Source organism: Epinephelus moara, chromosome 2 (assembly GCF_006386435.1).
Source record: "Epinephelus moara isolate mb chromosome 2, YSFRI_EMoa_1.0, whole genome shotgun sequence".
In the NCBI taxonomy this organism is placed as follows: domain Eukaryota; kingdom Metazoa; phylum Chordata; class Actinopteri; order Perciformes; family Serranidae; genus Epinephelus; species Epinephelus moara.
The window spans coordinates 22,798,266-22,814,077 of NC_065507.1; the positions used below are offsets into that span (position 1 = coordinate 22,798,266).

The 15,812-nt window shown below is 42.4% G+C and overlaps 1 protein-coding gene across 3 annotated transcripts in view; it reads left to right on the top strand.

Annotated features, from left to right (window-relative positions):
* Nucleotides 1-997: 997 nt before the first annotated feature.
* cux1b (cut-like homeobox 1b) overlaps nucleotides 998-15,812 on the top strand; it is a 68,127-nt gene continuing 53,312 nt past the window's right edge. For 2 of the 3 annotated variants that reach the window (XM_050074107.1, XM_050074114.1), the window contains exon 1: nucleotides 998-1,118. In XM_050074107.1, the coding sequence (XP_049930064.1) occupies nucleotides 1,056-1,118 (63 nt within the window). In that variant the 5' untranslated portion in view covers nucleotides 998-1,055. The remainder of the gene's footprint in view (nucleotides 1,119-15,812) is intronic. The other variant, XM_050074123.1, reaches the window with a different exon arrangement.

A 15,812-nucleotide genomic window follows, 5' to 3' on the forward strand; every position in this document is an offset into this window, starting at 1 on the left:
ATGACCAAGTTCAGCAGGTTCTCAGCAGCCCTGCTTTGTTGCATATGCTGACTTTGTACACTAGAGCCACCATGTTCATAAAGAATAACATAAAATACATCCAGCATGAAACTCAAGTCATTGTGGTTAATTTGCATTATTGGTTAGAGTTGATTTTTTAAAACAATTTAGACAGACACTTTGAGTTTGGTTTCTATTTCTAACAGTGCTGATTAACTATATCTGGTTTAAATGTATATTTTACTTCATTTTATTTGTTGCAAATGTCCTTTATGCACTTCCACAGTGGGACAAAACAAAAGCCTTTCAGTGGGATCACTAAAAAATAATATTGCAAAACACAATGTAGTGTTCATAAATGAAATAAAGTTTTGTTTTCTATTGAATATATGCAGCTGTGACAAAAAAACCCAAAATGTGTGGATTAGCAGTTTTAAAAAAGAGCATAACAAAAAATAATCCAAGTTGGTGCATGGAAACACAAATCACTTTTTTAACAATCGACTTTTTATTTCTAAACCTGATTTAAAAAGATCAATGATTATTGATGTAATAAATTATTAAATGTTAGTCTATTTTTTTCTTGCACGGCTCGACACAGCTCAGTGGAAACATTGCTCCTCAATGCTCTCCTGGTGGGATTTTCTCTCCTCTTAGATATGGCTTCCAAGTAGCCTCCTGGTATTATTTTTGTATGATCTTTGCTCTCTATAAAACATAAGCTAATGATCACACCAACTGCAACATCAAACATGGACTCATCCGGCGCTCACAGTTTCGTGTATTTCAAAGTCGTAAAAATAAAGAGTAATTTAATGCCAGCTCGGTTATTTACCTGTAATATCTAAATGTTGATAAAAAGCTATTTAAGCAATTATAATGGCGTTATTAAGGCAACACTCCAGCGAGGTGACTCCGTTCCGTGCTCCAGCTGGCACCCGGGTGGGTGGTGGAGGTGATCCGGTCCGTGTGTTCCGGCCGCCCGGTCCTCTCCACTGAACTCCAACCCCCGCGCTCTCTATCAGCATCTCATTCCTGTCTCAATATGTCTCAAGATGGCGGCCAATGCAGGATCGATGTTTCAATATTGGAAGCGCTTTGACTTACAACAACTACAGGTCAGTTCAACCTCTGTTTAAATCGTCTCTCCTCTATTCGCTTCGGCTGTCTCGTCTCTCTCGGCCGCTGTGTTTTGTGTTTTTTCGGCGGTCGTCTCGAAGGTGTTTCGGAAGAGAATTCAAGACCTCTTCCTCACATTGATGAAAGTGGCTCTCTCGCTGATCAGAAATTGATCCTCTTTGTTCAATTCAACATCGATCGGACACTGCAACTGGGCAAGCCGGGGCGACGCCGCGGGGATGCGCCGAGATAAAAACAAAACGGCAGGGCTTTGGCGGAAAGCTTTCGGTTAGCTATCTTTATTGCGTGTTCTTCAACTTTTACTGGAGCGAGTAGCCGTAGTTAGCCCGACGCTTTAGCCGTTGTAAGGTTGGATAATTTGGGGGAAAAAATAAGTGCGACTCATTATACGGTGGCGCTGTGGTGACACCAACCGTTCAGACGGGCAACACAGACACACAACACCGCTTTGCTTGTGCTTTTTCCTGCTTTTAACTGTCAAATTGCTAAGTTTAGTTGCGGGCGATGAAAACATTAGCAACCTTATCGGCTAACGGTTTTGGAAGCAGTTTATATTGAAGTCGTCTCCGTGATTATGGTTGATCAACTCGGCCGTTTTTTTTTCTCTTCTCGGTTTCCCCTGACGGCAATTATACACTGAGAGGTTTTTACAGACATTGCCACGTCTGTGGAAGTGGACGGGACGGGACAGTGTTTGTTGACGCGATGCAATTAAATAAAAATGATGATAGAAATATGAAAGATCATGACCTTGTTGATTAGGATGAACTCCAGAAATGTCCCAGCCTCGCGCACGCTACTAATCTCGGCGTGCACGGAGGAGATCCACGGCACAGTGGAGGATATGAGGGAAATATTGGGCCTATTCAGTGTGTGTGAATATAGCCAGTGTATATTAGAGCGTGTTTGACCTATCACAAGACATGTAGACAATGGCACTGTTGTGTTTTCCCGTGGCATTTAACGTGCATTGCTGAATTTCAAATCACAATTTATGAATATTAGTAGCCCGGCTGCCGTCGTCATTAACATAAGATTGCATTATGTAGGCTAGCCCAATTGTTCATACATGATTTTGTACATGGCACAGGCTTGGGATTTAAACTTTTATTTAGGTCATGATGCCCCTATGACTGGGTAGACAAAAGGACAGTGAACAAGTCTTCCCAGCGGGCTTTGTGTTGCACTTATGCCACATCATCAAGGCTTCACTTCTCCTATTTATTTGATCCTGTTTGGTCCTCCTACTCGTGCCCCCTTGTTCATGCATTATGTAAAAAATTTGAGACTGCTTTCTCTTTTCTTTCCTCACTATCTATCTCCCCCCCCCCCACCCCTTCCTGCCACCCCCCCTCCAATCTTCCTCTCCCTCACCTCCCCCTCCCCTCCTTTTTAATTTTTTTTCCTCCCTCTCCCCTGGCCCTTCACCCTGCTTTCACCCATTTCGCCCCGTCTGAACTGGTGTGTGTGTGTGAATTTGTCTGAGATCAGTCTTTTTCGTAGATTGACTGCCAGCACGGACAGTGAAGGCACTGCCAGCAGCCAGGACATGAAAAATGCATCGCATAAGTTTGTGATAAGGCCCTGGGTAATTATGGCAAAGGCCCCTATCACAAGCGATTAGTCAGGACAGTGAATCTGAGCGTGTGCAAAAAGCCTGGCGGTTGGCAGGCCTGTCTGCAGGATAGGAATCAGTCGGAGCTTGTGTGTTTGTGTGTGTGTATGTGTGTGTGTGTGCAGGACTGCTCAGAACATTCACTGTCTATTATTGATGACATCTTATTTACTCTCCCTCCCACTGAGAGGCTCCTAGAGGAAAGCCTTCAGAGAAGAACCTGTTTTTCTTTTCCGTTTTCTGAGGATAATGCAGGGTTAGTGTGATATGATCGTGGTCTACACTTGGCCTTGTTAGCCAATTGCTTTCTCATTTGCTTCTTCCTTGTGATCGAATGGACAGTGTGGATTCACAGTCTGTTTTGTCTGTGTGTGTGTGAGAGGCACCAGCAAAGGAATGTTTTCTCTTTTTTTTTTCTTCTTTTTTGTTTCGTTTGATGATGAAAATCCAACCCAACCTAGATGTCAGTAGCTTTAAGCCATCATAGCGTCTACTCCTCAGGCTCCAACTGCTGATGTTCATTAAAATCCTATTTGATCAGTGTGTCCCATTCCCTGTGTGAGAAACTAGCTAGGTGGTTGTTACAGGACAGAGAGTGCTTTGAAACAGCACAGCGAGCTGTTAACTTGTCTTTTCTGCATGCTTTTTTTTTTCTCTCTCTCCTAGCCCCCCCCCCCACCGCCACTACAAACACAAATGGGTGCAACAGTGATGCTTTTAGCAAGGTCTCGCACACTTGCAAAATGGATCAGTGATTCAGAGATGATGGCAGGGTGACAGTGAATTACAGATGGAGGAGGTTTTAACGTCTGTAATCCCTGTCCGTCCATTACAGAGTTGAGTTTCTTTAGAGGGGATCATCACTCTTCTCTCCTGTTGTTTTTTCTTTTTTTCTTTCTCTTTTTTTTTTGACCCAGTCAAGCAGTTTGCTGGAACATTGTGTTTCTACTTGAGAGATTGTGCTTCATTACAGGCGAGCCTTAATAAGATATGAGCAAATAGCTGAGCCTAAACCTGTACTTTATATTTTCTGAGTAAGCTTGGAAAATTAAGAACAGACCTTTTTTGCTATACACAATTCCCAATTTAGGCCTAATAGGCTACATCTCACCTCATAACATTTCCTGGAACAAAGCACCCTAGAGCCATTTTGAAAAATAGTTCACTATGTTAGCGTACAACGAAATAGTGACTTAGGTGTAAACTGATCCAGAGCCAAAAGGGTTTTGTAAGCTGATCCCAGAGCTGTGGTCAGTAGCAACCTGAGTGGTTTAAATCTCTCAGCGACTGGCCCGCTGTTGTCTGCAGGAGTTTTAGTGTTAATTTATGAGCTGGTTGTCTGAACTCACTGGTGGGATATTTTTACCCCTCTGTTGCTGCACAGGCTGGGGGAGCATAGAGGAAGGGGCATCACGTCATGCTTTTACTGTAGCCAACCGCTTCTCTGCCCAGTGACAAAACCTGGCATTGGGACTGAGGTTTCACTGTGTGTTGGTGGGTGGTGAGCGACTAAGCATGAGTCAGAGTGAGGGACGAGTGCATGTCAGGTCTTTGGTCTGCCCTCGGTCTACTTTGGTCAGGGCTATGTCATCCTACTTTCTAAGAGGTTATAGTGTATTCTTATGAGCGAAAGACTCCGTACGACAGAGGAATGTGCAGCTCTTAAAAAAAAACTTCTCTTCATCTACCTTATCAGTGGCTAATTCTCACCGGAGGCCCATACTCCCCAACTCCTCAGCGATTTATAGTACGTCACACTCGGGCTCAGTTTCTTCACCCTCCCTCTGCTTTGAGGAGTGTCTACACTAGACTCAGTTTATCGGATTTTAAAGTAAATACATTTAACTCTCTTGAGTTCATACCAGAATATTTAATTAAACAGTTTTCCCTGCATTGTAAAATACATTTTGACCAGTGTCATCTGATGTTTAAACGAAAGATAAAAAAGCACTCCTTCAGAAGTCTAAAAATAGGGGTACCCAAATGGATGGAGCTCTTAATGCAGGCTTTATGCAAAAGTGTGTGACTAACAGACACGTTTCCTTATAAAACTGGAAGGTGTGGAAGTCTCTGCTTGGGATAAAAATATCACATAAATGTGTTTTTGTTTCCGTAATTTGTAGTTTTAGATAAAGCAACCAGGGCTCCAAATTACCCTTTTTCCAGTGTCCCGATTTTTCTTTTTTAAGTGTCCCAGACTTAAAAACCAATGTCCCAAATTGAATTTTCTTTTTTTCTCCATTCTACATAATAAATATAGTTTTATTATAAACTATTTATTATAAACTATGCAAGTTAACTCGCATCACTTCATTGACTCACTCTGGGCCACCAGGGAAGTTCTGCTGGTTGTTTCCTGCACTTATATCTGAGCAAAAAAATCTCAAATATAGCTGTTTGGCCACAATCAGTTTTCTAGGGCCGCAACGAACAATTACTTTTACTGTCGATTAATCTGTTTTTTCTCCATTAAAGGTTTTTTTGGGGGAGTTTTTCCTTATCCGCTGTGAAGGTCCAAGGACAGAGGGATATCGTATGCTGTAAAGCCCTCTGAGGCAAAATGTGATTTGTGATATTGGGCTTTGTAAAAAACTGAATTGAAGTTTTCTATAAAATATTAGAAAACAGTGAAATATGCCAATCAGTGTTTCCCAGAGCCCAAGCTGTTGTCCTCAGATGTCTTGTTTTGCCCACAACCTAACGATATTCAGTTTACTCTCATAGAGGAATAAAGAAACCTGTGAATATTCACACATACAAAGCTTGAAAGTATTTTGACTTTTTCTTCCCTAAAATCAATTTTTCGAACCAATGAATCGATTATCAAATTAGTTGGCGATTCATTTAACAGCTGACAATTAATTGTTGCAGCTGTACAGTTTTCATTATTCTGTTAGTCATTGTTTATTTCTGTTTGATCAATAAATGCATCACTGCAAGCTGCTGTACAAAAAAGCAAACCATCATAAAAAAAAAACTGCTACGAACTTTTATTTTTAACACAATTTTAAACACCATGACAGCCTCATAGTTTAACATCAGTTCAGTTTGTTTTTAATTCATATGTACATCATTCTCATAATCATCTTCTTACTGCTGCCAGTCTCTGTCTCTCACACACTCTTCGGTCGTCTTCTTCTGATGCTGCTTTGCCACCACGTTGCGACTGCCTTCTCTGCATCATATATGAGGGGGCTTCCTTGCTGCTTGCCCCTGTTGTTGTTCAGCCAAGTCAGCATTTTGTTGACCACTGGGTGTTTGTGCCGTCGCGCTGTAGGGAGCTATGATTGAATCTGTATGTGTGACATAGCATAAAGCTCATACTGGGTGGTGCCACATCACATTTTTCTAATCTGAACACCTAACAATTAAAGTTATATAGGCTGTATTCCATGACGCATAAATGTAAAACTTCACGGGACCTCTTTTAATTTCAAGCGTTGTGAGCGACACTAAAACATTTAATGTGGCTGTGTATAATTTGAATTGCCTGTAGTTAAGATGGTGCAAATGTTTGTGAAAATAGCAAATATTGCAATATAAAATACCAGAATAATTTCATCCACCCTTGGTGTAAGGTAGAAAACTCTCAGAGTAATAATCTTTGCTATAATACTTAGTATTGTATTATAATTTAAATGCTGTTATGGCCTTTTTTTTCTCCCTCAAAAAGCAGAGATTATATCCTGAAGCCCAGCTACATGTTCACAGATATTTTTTAAATAGAGATATTGTTTTTCTACTCGTCCCAGGTCACAAAAAAAGAGATTTTTGGAAAAGGCCGTCTGAGGTGCAAGATTTTCAAAAGTCTGGTTACTTTGTATCCAGGTGGACATGTAAAAGGTAGTGTGAGGGAAACGATGACATCCTCAATTCCCACATGCCCGCTGTTGCTTTGTATAATCAGTGAGTGCCGGAAACAACAATGGCTGACTACTGGCTTGTTTACGTCTTGTTAGGAGGGCTTAGTCTTTTAACTGCTTTACATTTTAACTTAGTGTTAGACAAACTGATACATCTGCTGCGCCCAATGTTATTTGTTCCACCTCAGCATCCAGGCTTTTCAGTCCTTCAGAAACAATGTTTTTTGGATCATTCCTCTCTGGTACTTGATGAATCGTTAAAATAACCTTTATCACCACCTTCTGACCCGACAAGTGCTTGGAGACATTTTTGCATTGTAATGTGAAAGGAGATAATTTGTAAAACGCAGGTTGTGTGGACAGAGGAAAAATATCCATTTTCAAAAATATCCACATGCGTGTAGACAGGGCTTTGGATATGCCTGAAAAAAAAAACTGGGCCAACTGACACCTTAAAGAGAGCAGCGTTACTTTTTGTTGCAGTGACTTTCATGTGTTCTTACACTTTGAAATGAATCATCACAACAGATTTCACAACAGACTTATTATACGCAAATTTAAGATGCAGCATTCCTCCACAGGCCGATTGTGGACATCACAATATATTAGAGGGGCCTACTGCCCATGTGGAATTTCAGTGTCTGGCTTCTGTTAAAGCATGTTTCCTGCTTTCACCTAACTTTATAACTTTTTAACTGTTCTCCTGCTCCGTAACATACTAAGACATTTCAGTTTCAGTGCACAAGTTAATCCCTATGAAAATTCACAAAGATAAAAATGACCTTTTGCGGTTTGACAGCCAAAATCTTAAACATAAATTTTATGTCTTTGCATGCTCAATCAATGCCTAAATAAAATTGATTTGTGTTAACTGTACTGTTTGAAATCTCGACAGGCTGTATCTTGACCAGCTGGGATCAGTAACGTGTAGCATCACAAACACACAACAAGGCAGCTCTTTAGTTACGGCAATATTCAGGAAAATGTTAGAAACAGCTATTTATACCTGATGTGGCTCATATTGCTTTCACATTTCACACCACTTAATACTCAGACACTTTTAATGTAACTGCACCAACAAAACTTCCACCCAACAACCAGCAACAAGAGCACAGGGGGCAGTTTCCAGAGACCTATTTTCAAGTGGCAGGCATTATTTACAGACCCACTTGGAGTCTCTCTCACCTACAGCATCATAGAGTTTCACCGTATCTCATGACAGAAGCATCCATTATTCTGCTGCTCTGTATTCCAGCAGGGAGAGCTTGGGCTTCAGTGACTGGACACTTCTCTTTAGGCTTGCTTTTGAGTATACCAATTGTTTCCACTTGTAAGTTTAAGGATGATGCCCACTTTTTTGAAAATCAAACATACACTTGAAATAGTGCCTCCAAGGCCGATGTAATCTCGTATAGTCTATTGTTCGTCTTGTAATATTGAGCCTGCGGTTTTCGGTAAACAAAAATTGAGCATTCCCAAGGGAAAAATGTCTGTCGTTGTCTTTAGTTGACTGGAAAAGTAAGAAGGTGTAGGCCAGCAGTGGGCTTAGATCCAGTCTCGTGCAACAAAACACACACTCGCACTCTTCTCTACCTGCCTGCAACATGTTTTCGACTATCTCACCATCATCAAGGTGATCTAATTAAAAATGCTGGCTTTTTATTAACTAGTCAATACCTGTTGGTTTTCGGAGGTATGTGACCTACGTAATTAAACTTTATTGGTCACACAGTGTAATAAATTAAGGCTGCAGTGAACATCTATTTTAAAGCTGCAACTGAAGATTATCAACAATTAATCTGCCATTTATTTTATCAATAATTGAATAATTGTTTGGTTTATAAAATGTGAGAAAATATAAAAAAAATGCTTGTCACAATCTCCTAAAGGCCAAGATCACGCCTTCAGATTTTTTTTGTCTGACCAGCAATCAAAAACCAAAAAAATATTCAGTTCACAATGACATAAAACACAGAAAATCCTTACTACTAAGGAGCTGGAGCCCAGTGGCACTTCTACTAGAAAAGTGGTTTATCAGCTGTCAGGATATTTGGTGATTAATCTTCTGTCATTGGAGTAATTTATTAAATTTTTCAGTAATACATCATTCTTTCCTGTATTTTTCATTCTCCAGAGTCATTTTACACTACACATGCAGTACACGAGGATTAGACTTAAGTGAGGAAACCTAAGAAATGTGCGGTGAGAATAACTTTAAATAATGACAACTCTGGTGAAAAACTGACTTAAAGCAGCCGAGGAAATCTGAGCCCTCGAAATCCATCTGATTGGTTGTTAAGGTGCGGATTTCTGATGACCCAGCAAGCTGAGCCTGGATGAGATTTGCAGTATTTCTGAGGAGCTAAACAAAATGTTAACATGGAAATATAAACAGAGGCAATGGACGAGAAAACGAAATGGAGTCCCATTCCCACAAGGTGCCACAATGTGATAATTTAGACCAACTGCAGACGCCGGTCACACACTGGGGGCCAGTGTTTGAGAACATTTTTGACGAGTTTGGCTGAGCGCACTGCTGAGTTTGAAGCTAATGCAGAGCTTCATTTTGTTCAACAAACGTGTCCCTCTGCATAAGCCTGCTGAAATGTGTTTCTGAAGCAAACACCCTGTGGCCTTCAGCGTCTGGTGTGGCCAAGCTATTGGTGAAACACTTGCCCTACCTAATTTTAGTGTTGTTTATCTCACTGTTATCAAGGAGTCTGGGCTAAATAAGGCCTGATGCGCAGACCTTATCCCATGTCAACCCATGACTCCAGTATCAGTGTCCTGTTAGATCATTGACCATAGGTATTGAATTCTAATAGGCCTATTGGTGTGTCCTAATGGTCCAAGTATTGAATTATGATATTGGCAAGGGCTGATGGCCTCAGGATTGAATTATGATATTGGTGTGCTGCAGGCTAATGGTTCTTGGCATTGAATTATGATATTGGTGCACTTCGATGGTGTAGGGATTGAATTATGATATGGCCTGCTATCTGCTAATAGCTCACTCTGTGTAATTTTCAATGTCAATCACGGCTTCAGTTGCTAGATCCATAGCCGGCCTTCAGGCTCAACCCATCAGTCACATCAGATGGGAGCAGCCTTCAACCTTTAGCCTCAGTTCTCACTCCCAATTTCTGTCGCTCTCTCCTTTTTCACTTGCTTTTGTCTAGTGTTTGGACCATCCGGGAGTTTGGGATTTCATTATTCTTAAAAAAGAAGGGCTTGTGTGCACACTTTATTGTTTAATTGCATAATTTAGCTTTGAAATAATGGATGGAACAAACTTTCACATGTAATGGCGGTGTGCTTAAAATAACTTAAAAGTCAGGCTGCAGAGATTTTGTCCTATTGACTCACAGTGTTAATGTAGTCGTTGTATTTTTTGCCTGCCGACTTAAGCATGTATCATCACACCTATAAGATGATGAGGTGTTCGTTGGTTTAGTGTGTGGTTTTGGCGTTTTCATGCGCCGCCTTGTGTTAGAAGGAGCCTAATGTCAGAGTAATGGAATCGTAATGGCTCTGATTCAGTGTTAACTTCGTTTCTGTTAAGTGTCCACACCTTTGCAGTGTTTATGTTGCTGAGCTCGTTCCCATTTTGGTAGTTTAAAAGCAACCAGAGCTGTGATGGTCCTGCTGCCAGCTCACAGAGTAAATGGACGGCCTGCTTCTGTGTCAGCCCTCTAAAAATAACACAGACTGCTGGCTGGGCTCAGCAGAAAACTACCACCGATTATGATGATTCAACTACCCTGTATTCACAGGTGCGTGTATGTGTGTGTTGGATGGGGGTGGTTTATGCTTAACAAATTGTTCTCTGCATTCAGTAAGATATTCACTGCTTTAGTTTTACGTTGTAGGTTGGTGAACCTTGCCCAGTCAGAGACTCGGTTGAGGAAGTGTACGCAGTGACTGCTTATGTGTTTTTCTTAGTTTTGAAGGTGTAATCAATTAAGGGAAAAACATCTGTGTTATATAAGTGAGGTGAACCAAAATCACTGTAATGCTTGATCTGCTAATTTAAATTGTAGTGGGAACTATGAGCACCCTGCTATTAATATTGCACAGGTTTCATGATTAATAAACGTTGGACTGGTCCATGGCATTTTCTACCAAAAATGGTAAATTCTATACAGATAGACAGTCCTGTATCTGTTAAATTCATTGGACATCCTCAGACGATACCTTAACCTCCCCCTGACATTTGACCTGAGCAGCTGTCAGACTGGAGCCAGGGTTCAGAGGTGGTCTGACCCTGCAGACCCCACTCTGACCTGGGCTGTCTGACTGGTCTAACCTTTAGAGCTAACAGATGATGACTTTACCATCTGTCTTGCCGTTAACAGGTCTAGCCTCCTTGAACTTGAACTTGTGTGGATGTGGAAATAAGAGAAGAAAAAAAAACAACTCAAGAGGGGAGAAAATTGTTTAACAATTAGCCCGGGCGGTTTTCCTGTGCTTATGTATTTGTTTTATTTTTAAAGGATGACCAAATGTGAAGCCAGAAGTTTCAAACTTTTGTCTTTGTTTACTTATTTGTGAATAATTTGTGAGCTCCTGGCTGAGTCGCAGGAGTCTCTGTATGCCCCAATTTAAAAGTGTAATACTGGATGTGCATGATAAACTCTGCAGCTTGCCGTCTCATTTTTAAAAGTGAGAGTTGTCCTCTTGAGGAAGGGGGGAAGGGAATATGTGTTTAGTAGACACAGGCTCATCCGCTGACTGCTGTCTGACCCTGAGTTCAGCGGTATGGTTATTAATAGGCCCAGAGGCCTCAACTTCCAGGAGGCCCTCTGATCAGCTCCAGATGTGGAATGAGAGAGGACAATTGTACGTTAGCCTATCCATGTTTCACATGAAGCAGAAAGTAGGGAGATAGGCATTTGGTGAGACTGATAAAGAGTGAGGGAGGGAGGAAGGGAGGGACAGGAGACCTTTCCACAGCAGGAGCGTGTTTTGTGAGTCTTTGTTTTCATGTGTGTGTGTTTTTTCATTTATTACACTCTCTGCCCTCAGACCAAAAGACCATAAAAACGTATGGCATCACCATGGTGACCATAATAACTACCTATAAAACAGCGTGTAAACTGTGAAATAAGACAAACAGACCAGAACAGCCCTGACTGGCTGGCTGGCTGACTGAATGGCTGCCTTCCGCCATAAAACTATTTGAGAGCCAGACTGAAGGAATGCCTTGGAGGCTGCTGTGGCTGTCACGACACATGAAAGGATTAGGCTCTGTGTTTTATCTCCTCTTTATCTGATGGTAATGGATAAGCTGAGTGTAGCCTATCATCTGACGCTTGGGCCGGGGGTTTGATGTTTTAGTAGGGTGACGGTTTGTTGAGTTGACCGCTTTGGTCTATTGATTGCTGTTTGATGGTTTTGATATGTAGGCTGTGTGGAACAGGTCAAGTCTTTTATGCAGTGGAGGCTCCAAATAGCTTTTAGCTGTCCTTCACTCCTCCCATTACTCTAGTGGTTCGTTTGATGTTTGGATCAATCAATAGAAAGAGCCTGAGCTCTTACACATGCTCCATCCTACTTCCCACTGAGCTCAATTCCTCTTCCTTCATTGTGCAGGCTTTATATCACATTCTCTCAACACAGAATAAATGATATAATTACAACCCATTACATAGCCTAATGCAAGCTAATTATTCTGTCATTACTGTAAGGATTAGCTATGCTCATTCTCTCTTTCTCACTGTGTTTCTCTGCTTTTCCCCCTCAAAAGTCGTGCAAGCAGGGCAGAAAACTCTTACTCATAAAGGCTGACTAAGACTTAGCCCCAGGACATGCTCTGTTGACGTTGATCGTATAGACCATGGGTGTCAAACTCAGTCAGAAGGCTGAGCCGTACTAGAAAATAGTGACAGCATGTGCTGAACACATTAAGGAGTCTGGATATATCTAACCTAATGGGGCATTTTCATACATGCTTTTGATTAATGCGTACAAGTCAACACGCTGCTTTTATAGGCTGTGGCACAACTCCTGCTGATGTGTCATCATCAGGCGTCTAGAAAATGACTGGATACAACAGATAGACGAGGCTAAATTAAAATATGGAAAAGGGCATCATGCAGAGCGGGAATGTAATGTACCAGAGGCACATGAGGGTGATGCAGCCCCTTTTTCACTGTCCTGACACTGTGCCAATAGCATGAAGCTGCTTGCAGTCCTTAAATGCATGTATAAGTGAATTACAACAAATCAAATAGGCTAACGAATTGAGAACAGATCAGATCTTAATGCAATTAGATCAACTTTGAACACTGCTCCATTATTCGGGGTCACAGACTTTCTAGGCCAAAAAGACCAGCTCGCATACGAGTGTAGGATGATGAGTAGATGTTTGCAACGCTGCAAGCCTGCACCTGTGGCCCTGTCACTGTCCACCAGTGGTTACTTGTATGCGCATTTGATGTCATATAAACTAATAGCGGCGGTGTCAATTGCTTGCCCGAGTCCTTGGGACCCAGGCTTGTATATGTGCTACAGGGCCTGGAGAGCCCCACTCTTCTTCCAGACTTGATTAATCCCTATCGCCCCTCTCCATGATCGCAGTTTCCATTTTTTAGTCCATATCTGTGCACTCATCCCCTCCCCAATCTCCTCTCACTGGCACAGAATGGCTTCCTGGCAGAATGGAGGCATTAATTCAGGGATGAGAGGTGTGATACTCTCTCCCTCTCTCCCCGGTTCTCTCTCTCTGGTTCCCTCTCTCTCTCTCTATCTGTGCTCTGTTTGTAATGCGTGGCCTTTATCGTAGCTGAAACAGCTCACTACCCTCTGATCCTATCTCAGATCTCAATATCCTAGCCGTTCCACCCTGTAAACGCAGGGATGAAAAATCTTGCCCTTTCACCAATGCATTACACTCGAGCATATCGCCATACCCCTCTCCTCCCATTGCACCCTCCACACCACTCACCCTTTGTGACACGGGCCTCCAGCTAAATTCGAACTCCACAAAATGAGACCAAGTGAGCTGCACTTCCTCTACGCCAGAAACCATCTTAGTCTCATTATATTTGTATTTAGGCTCGGGCCTGGCCTCTGAAACCCCTTGTCAGACAATAGGTCGGGCAAAATAATGACTAGCTCTCAGTAAGCTTCAGGAGAGTTAAGGCTTGGATGTTGGGGAGATAAAACAACAACCAGTCTCTCAGCAGAGAAACATGGATCAATACAAACGAGGCTGCGGTGTAAAAAGCCTGTTTTTGATCCAGGCTTGCGTCAGCGTCGGTGAGGTGAGTCTTGACAGCTCCTGTGCTGTTGGTAGATATGGATCTGTGTTCAAAAAAAGGAGCAAAACGCTCAGGGACCACAAGCATCTTGTTAGACTGTGGAGAGTGGTAGGCTGACCCCCCGCCCCCAACCGCTCTGCACACAAACACAGATGCACACGCAGTTGCACAAACACACACAGAAAAGTGTGTAGACCGCAGTTGTCACAGTGAAACTATTGTGTTAGCTTGCGGTTAAGAAAACTTTGTGGCTTTGACTCCAATGGGTGAGAGGAAAAGCAAAAACAGATTCAGGAGGATATGACTTGCGTCTTCAAACCCTGTGTGGTTTGTGAAAACGGCGTCTGCTGGCACATTTAAAGTTCTGCACCCTGCTATGTCAAAGGTAGGAAGGCAGACAGGCAGCCAGGATTGTAGTCTCTTATCTGTGCTGCTGTTGTGCTGTGTTTTGAGGGGGCGTGCCTGTGATCTGTGATCATGTACCGTGTCGTTGTAGCAAGCGTGGCTGTCGCTCCTGACTGAGCCGCCACCCCACGACTCCACCCCCACACAGTAGGTTTGGCATACAGAACAGTCAGCCGCATAGGAGGTGAAACGCTGTGAGGGGAGATGGAGGGGGAGTTTCAGAGGTAGGCCTCGTAGATTTCAGATAAGACATCTTTCCAGACGCCTTTACTGTTTACTATCATAACCACATAACAGCCTCAGACATGTCAGAGATAAAAGGAAAGATTAGCGACTGCTCTGGCAGGACAGAAAACTTCATCTCTTAAACATCTGTGTCATGTTGCCAAGTACAGGGGCTGTGAAAAGGCTTCTCACTTTGTAATGCATACAGAAAAGTTTTATTTCAAAATATTAGCCTCTTCTGCACCGTGACTAATATGGTGTTAGTGTTACCAAGAAGAAGTTAATGTATTTTTGTCCGTCTCTTTCTGCGCCTGGCTTGAATTCAAGAGTGGTACTCCATTAGATTAATGTGTAAAACATGCACCGAATGTGGAGCAGTTAACCTACATTGTGTTTGGACTAAAGGAGCAGTGGCAGACTACTTGGCATGTGTGACTGCAGACTAGGTGTAAACAAAGTGTTTCTAGCAGTTACAGTCCCAATTATTCCACAGAGAATGAGATCTGAAGCAAATCCTTGTGTGGTGTTCTCCCCTCTGTGTGCACTCCTGGTCACCGTGGCGGCACAGACGGCAGCTGCAGATTGACTTCATACTGTGTACATAACAATAACTTTGTTGTCATTCCACCAGCCTATCTGTCTCGGCATCGTCGGAGCGTGAGGGCATAAGGAATTCCATGAAGTTTTGATACCTCAATTAAAGTGCGTCTGTCTCCTGTTATCTCATTTAGTCTGTAGTCGATATGATTGGCATAATCAGACATGCCTGATTGGTGCCTCCCATTTAATTAATCAGTCTCACTGTATCATCACCTGTGGCTCATTAGAGTAATTAGAGCGAATTAGTCAGATAGAAGGCCTCTTTCTGCCTGCAGACGAGTGGAAGGAATTTCATTAGGAGAGATGAACACACACATACACCTTGGGTCTGATGGCCAGTGGTAATAGGATTTGTTTACCCGTGACTGTTATCAGTGATTAGTATTATTACCACAGTTGTAGGACAGAGATATAGTCATTTCCGTTTGGCCCATCCTCCCCTCCTAGCTGCAAACATAGCTCACCATGCCAAATTTCGCTGGGCGAACATGTTAGCAGACTTCCTCTTTTTGAAACAGAGTTCAAAAGAATGTGGAAAGACTGGGCTCCCCAAGTTACTGCAGCGGCCTGTCTGTGCATTCATGTGAGAGCACACGCGTGTGGAGCAGTGTGCGGGAGGCTTCTTGGCCAAGTCGGTGTTGAAGTCTCTCTAGGGAGTGTTGGCAATCTGTTCCAATCGTCTTTACAGCTGACCAGACGACC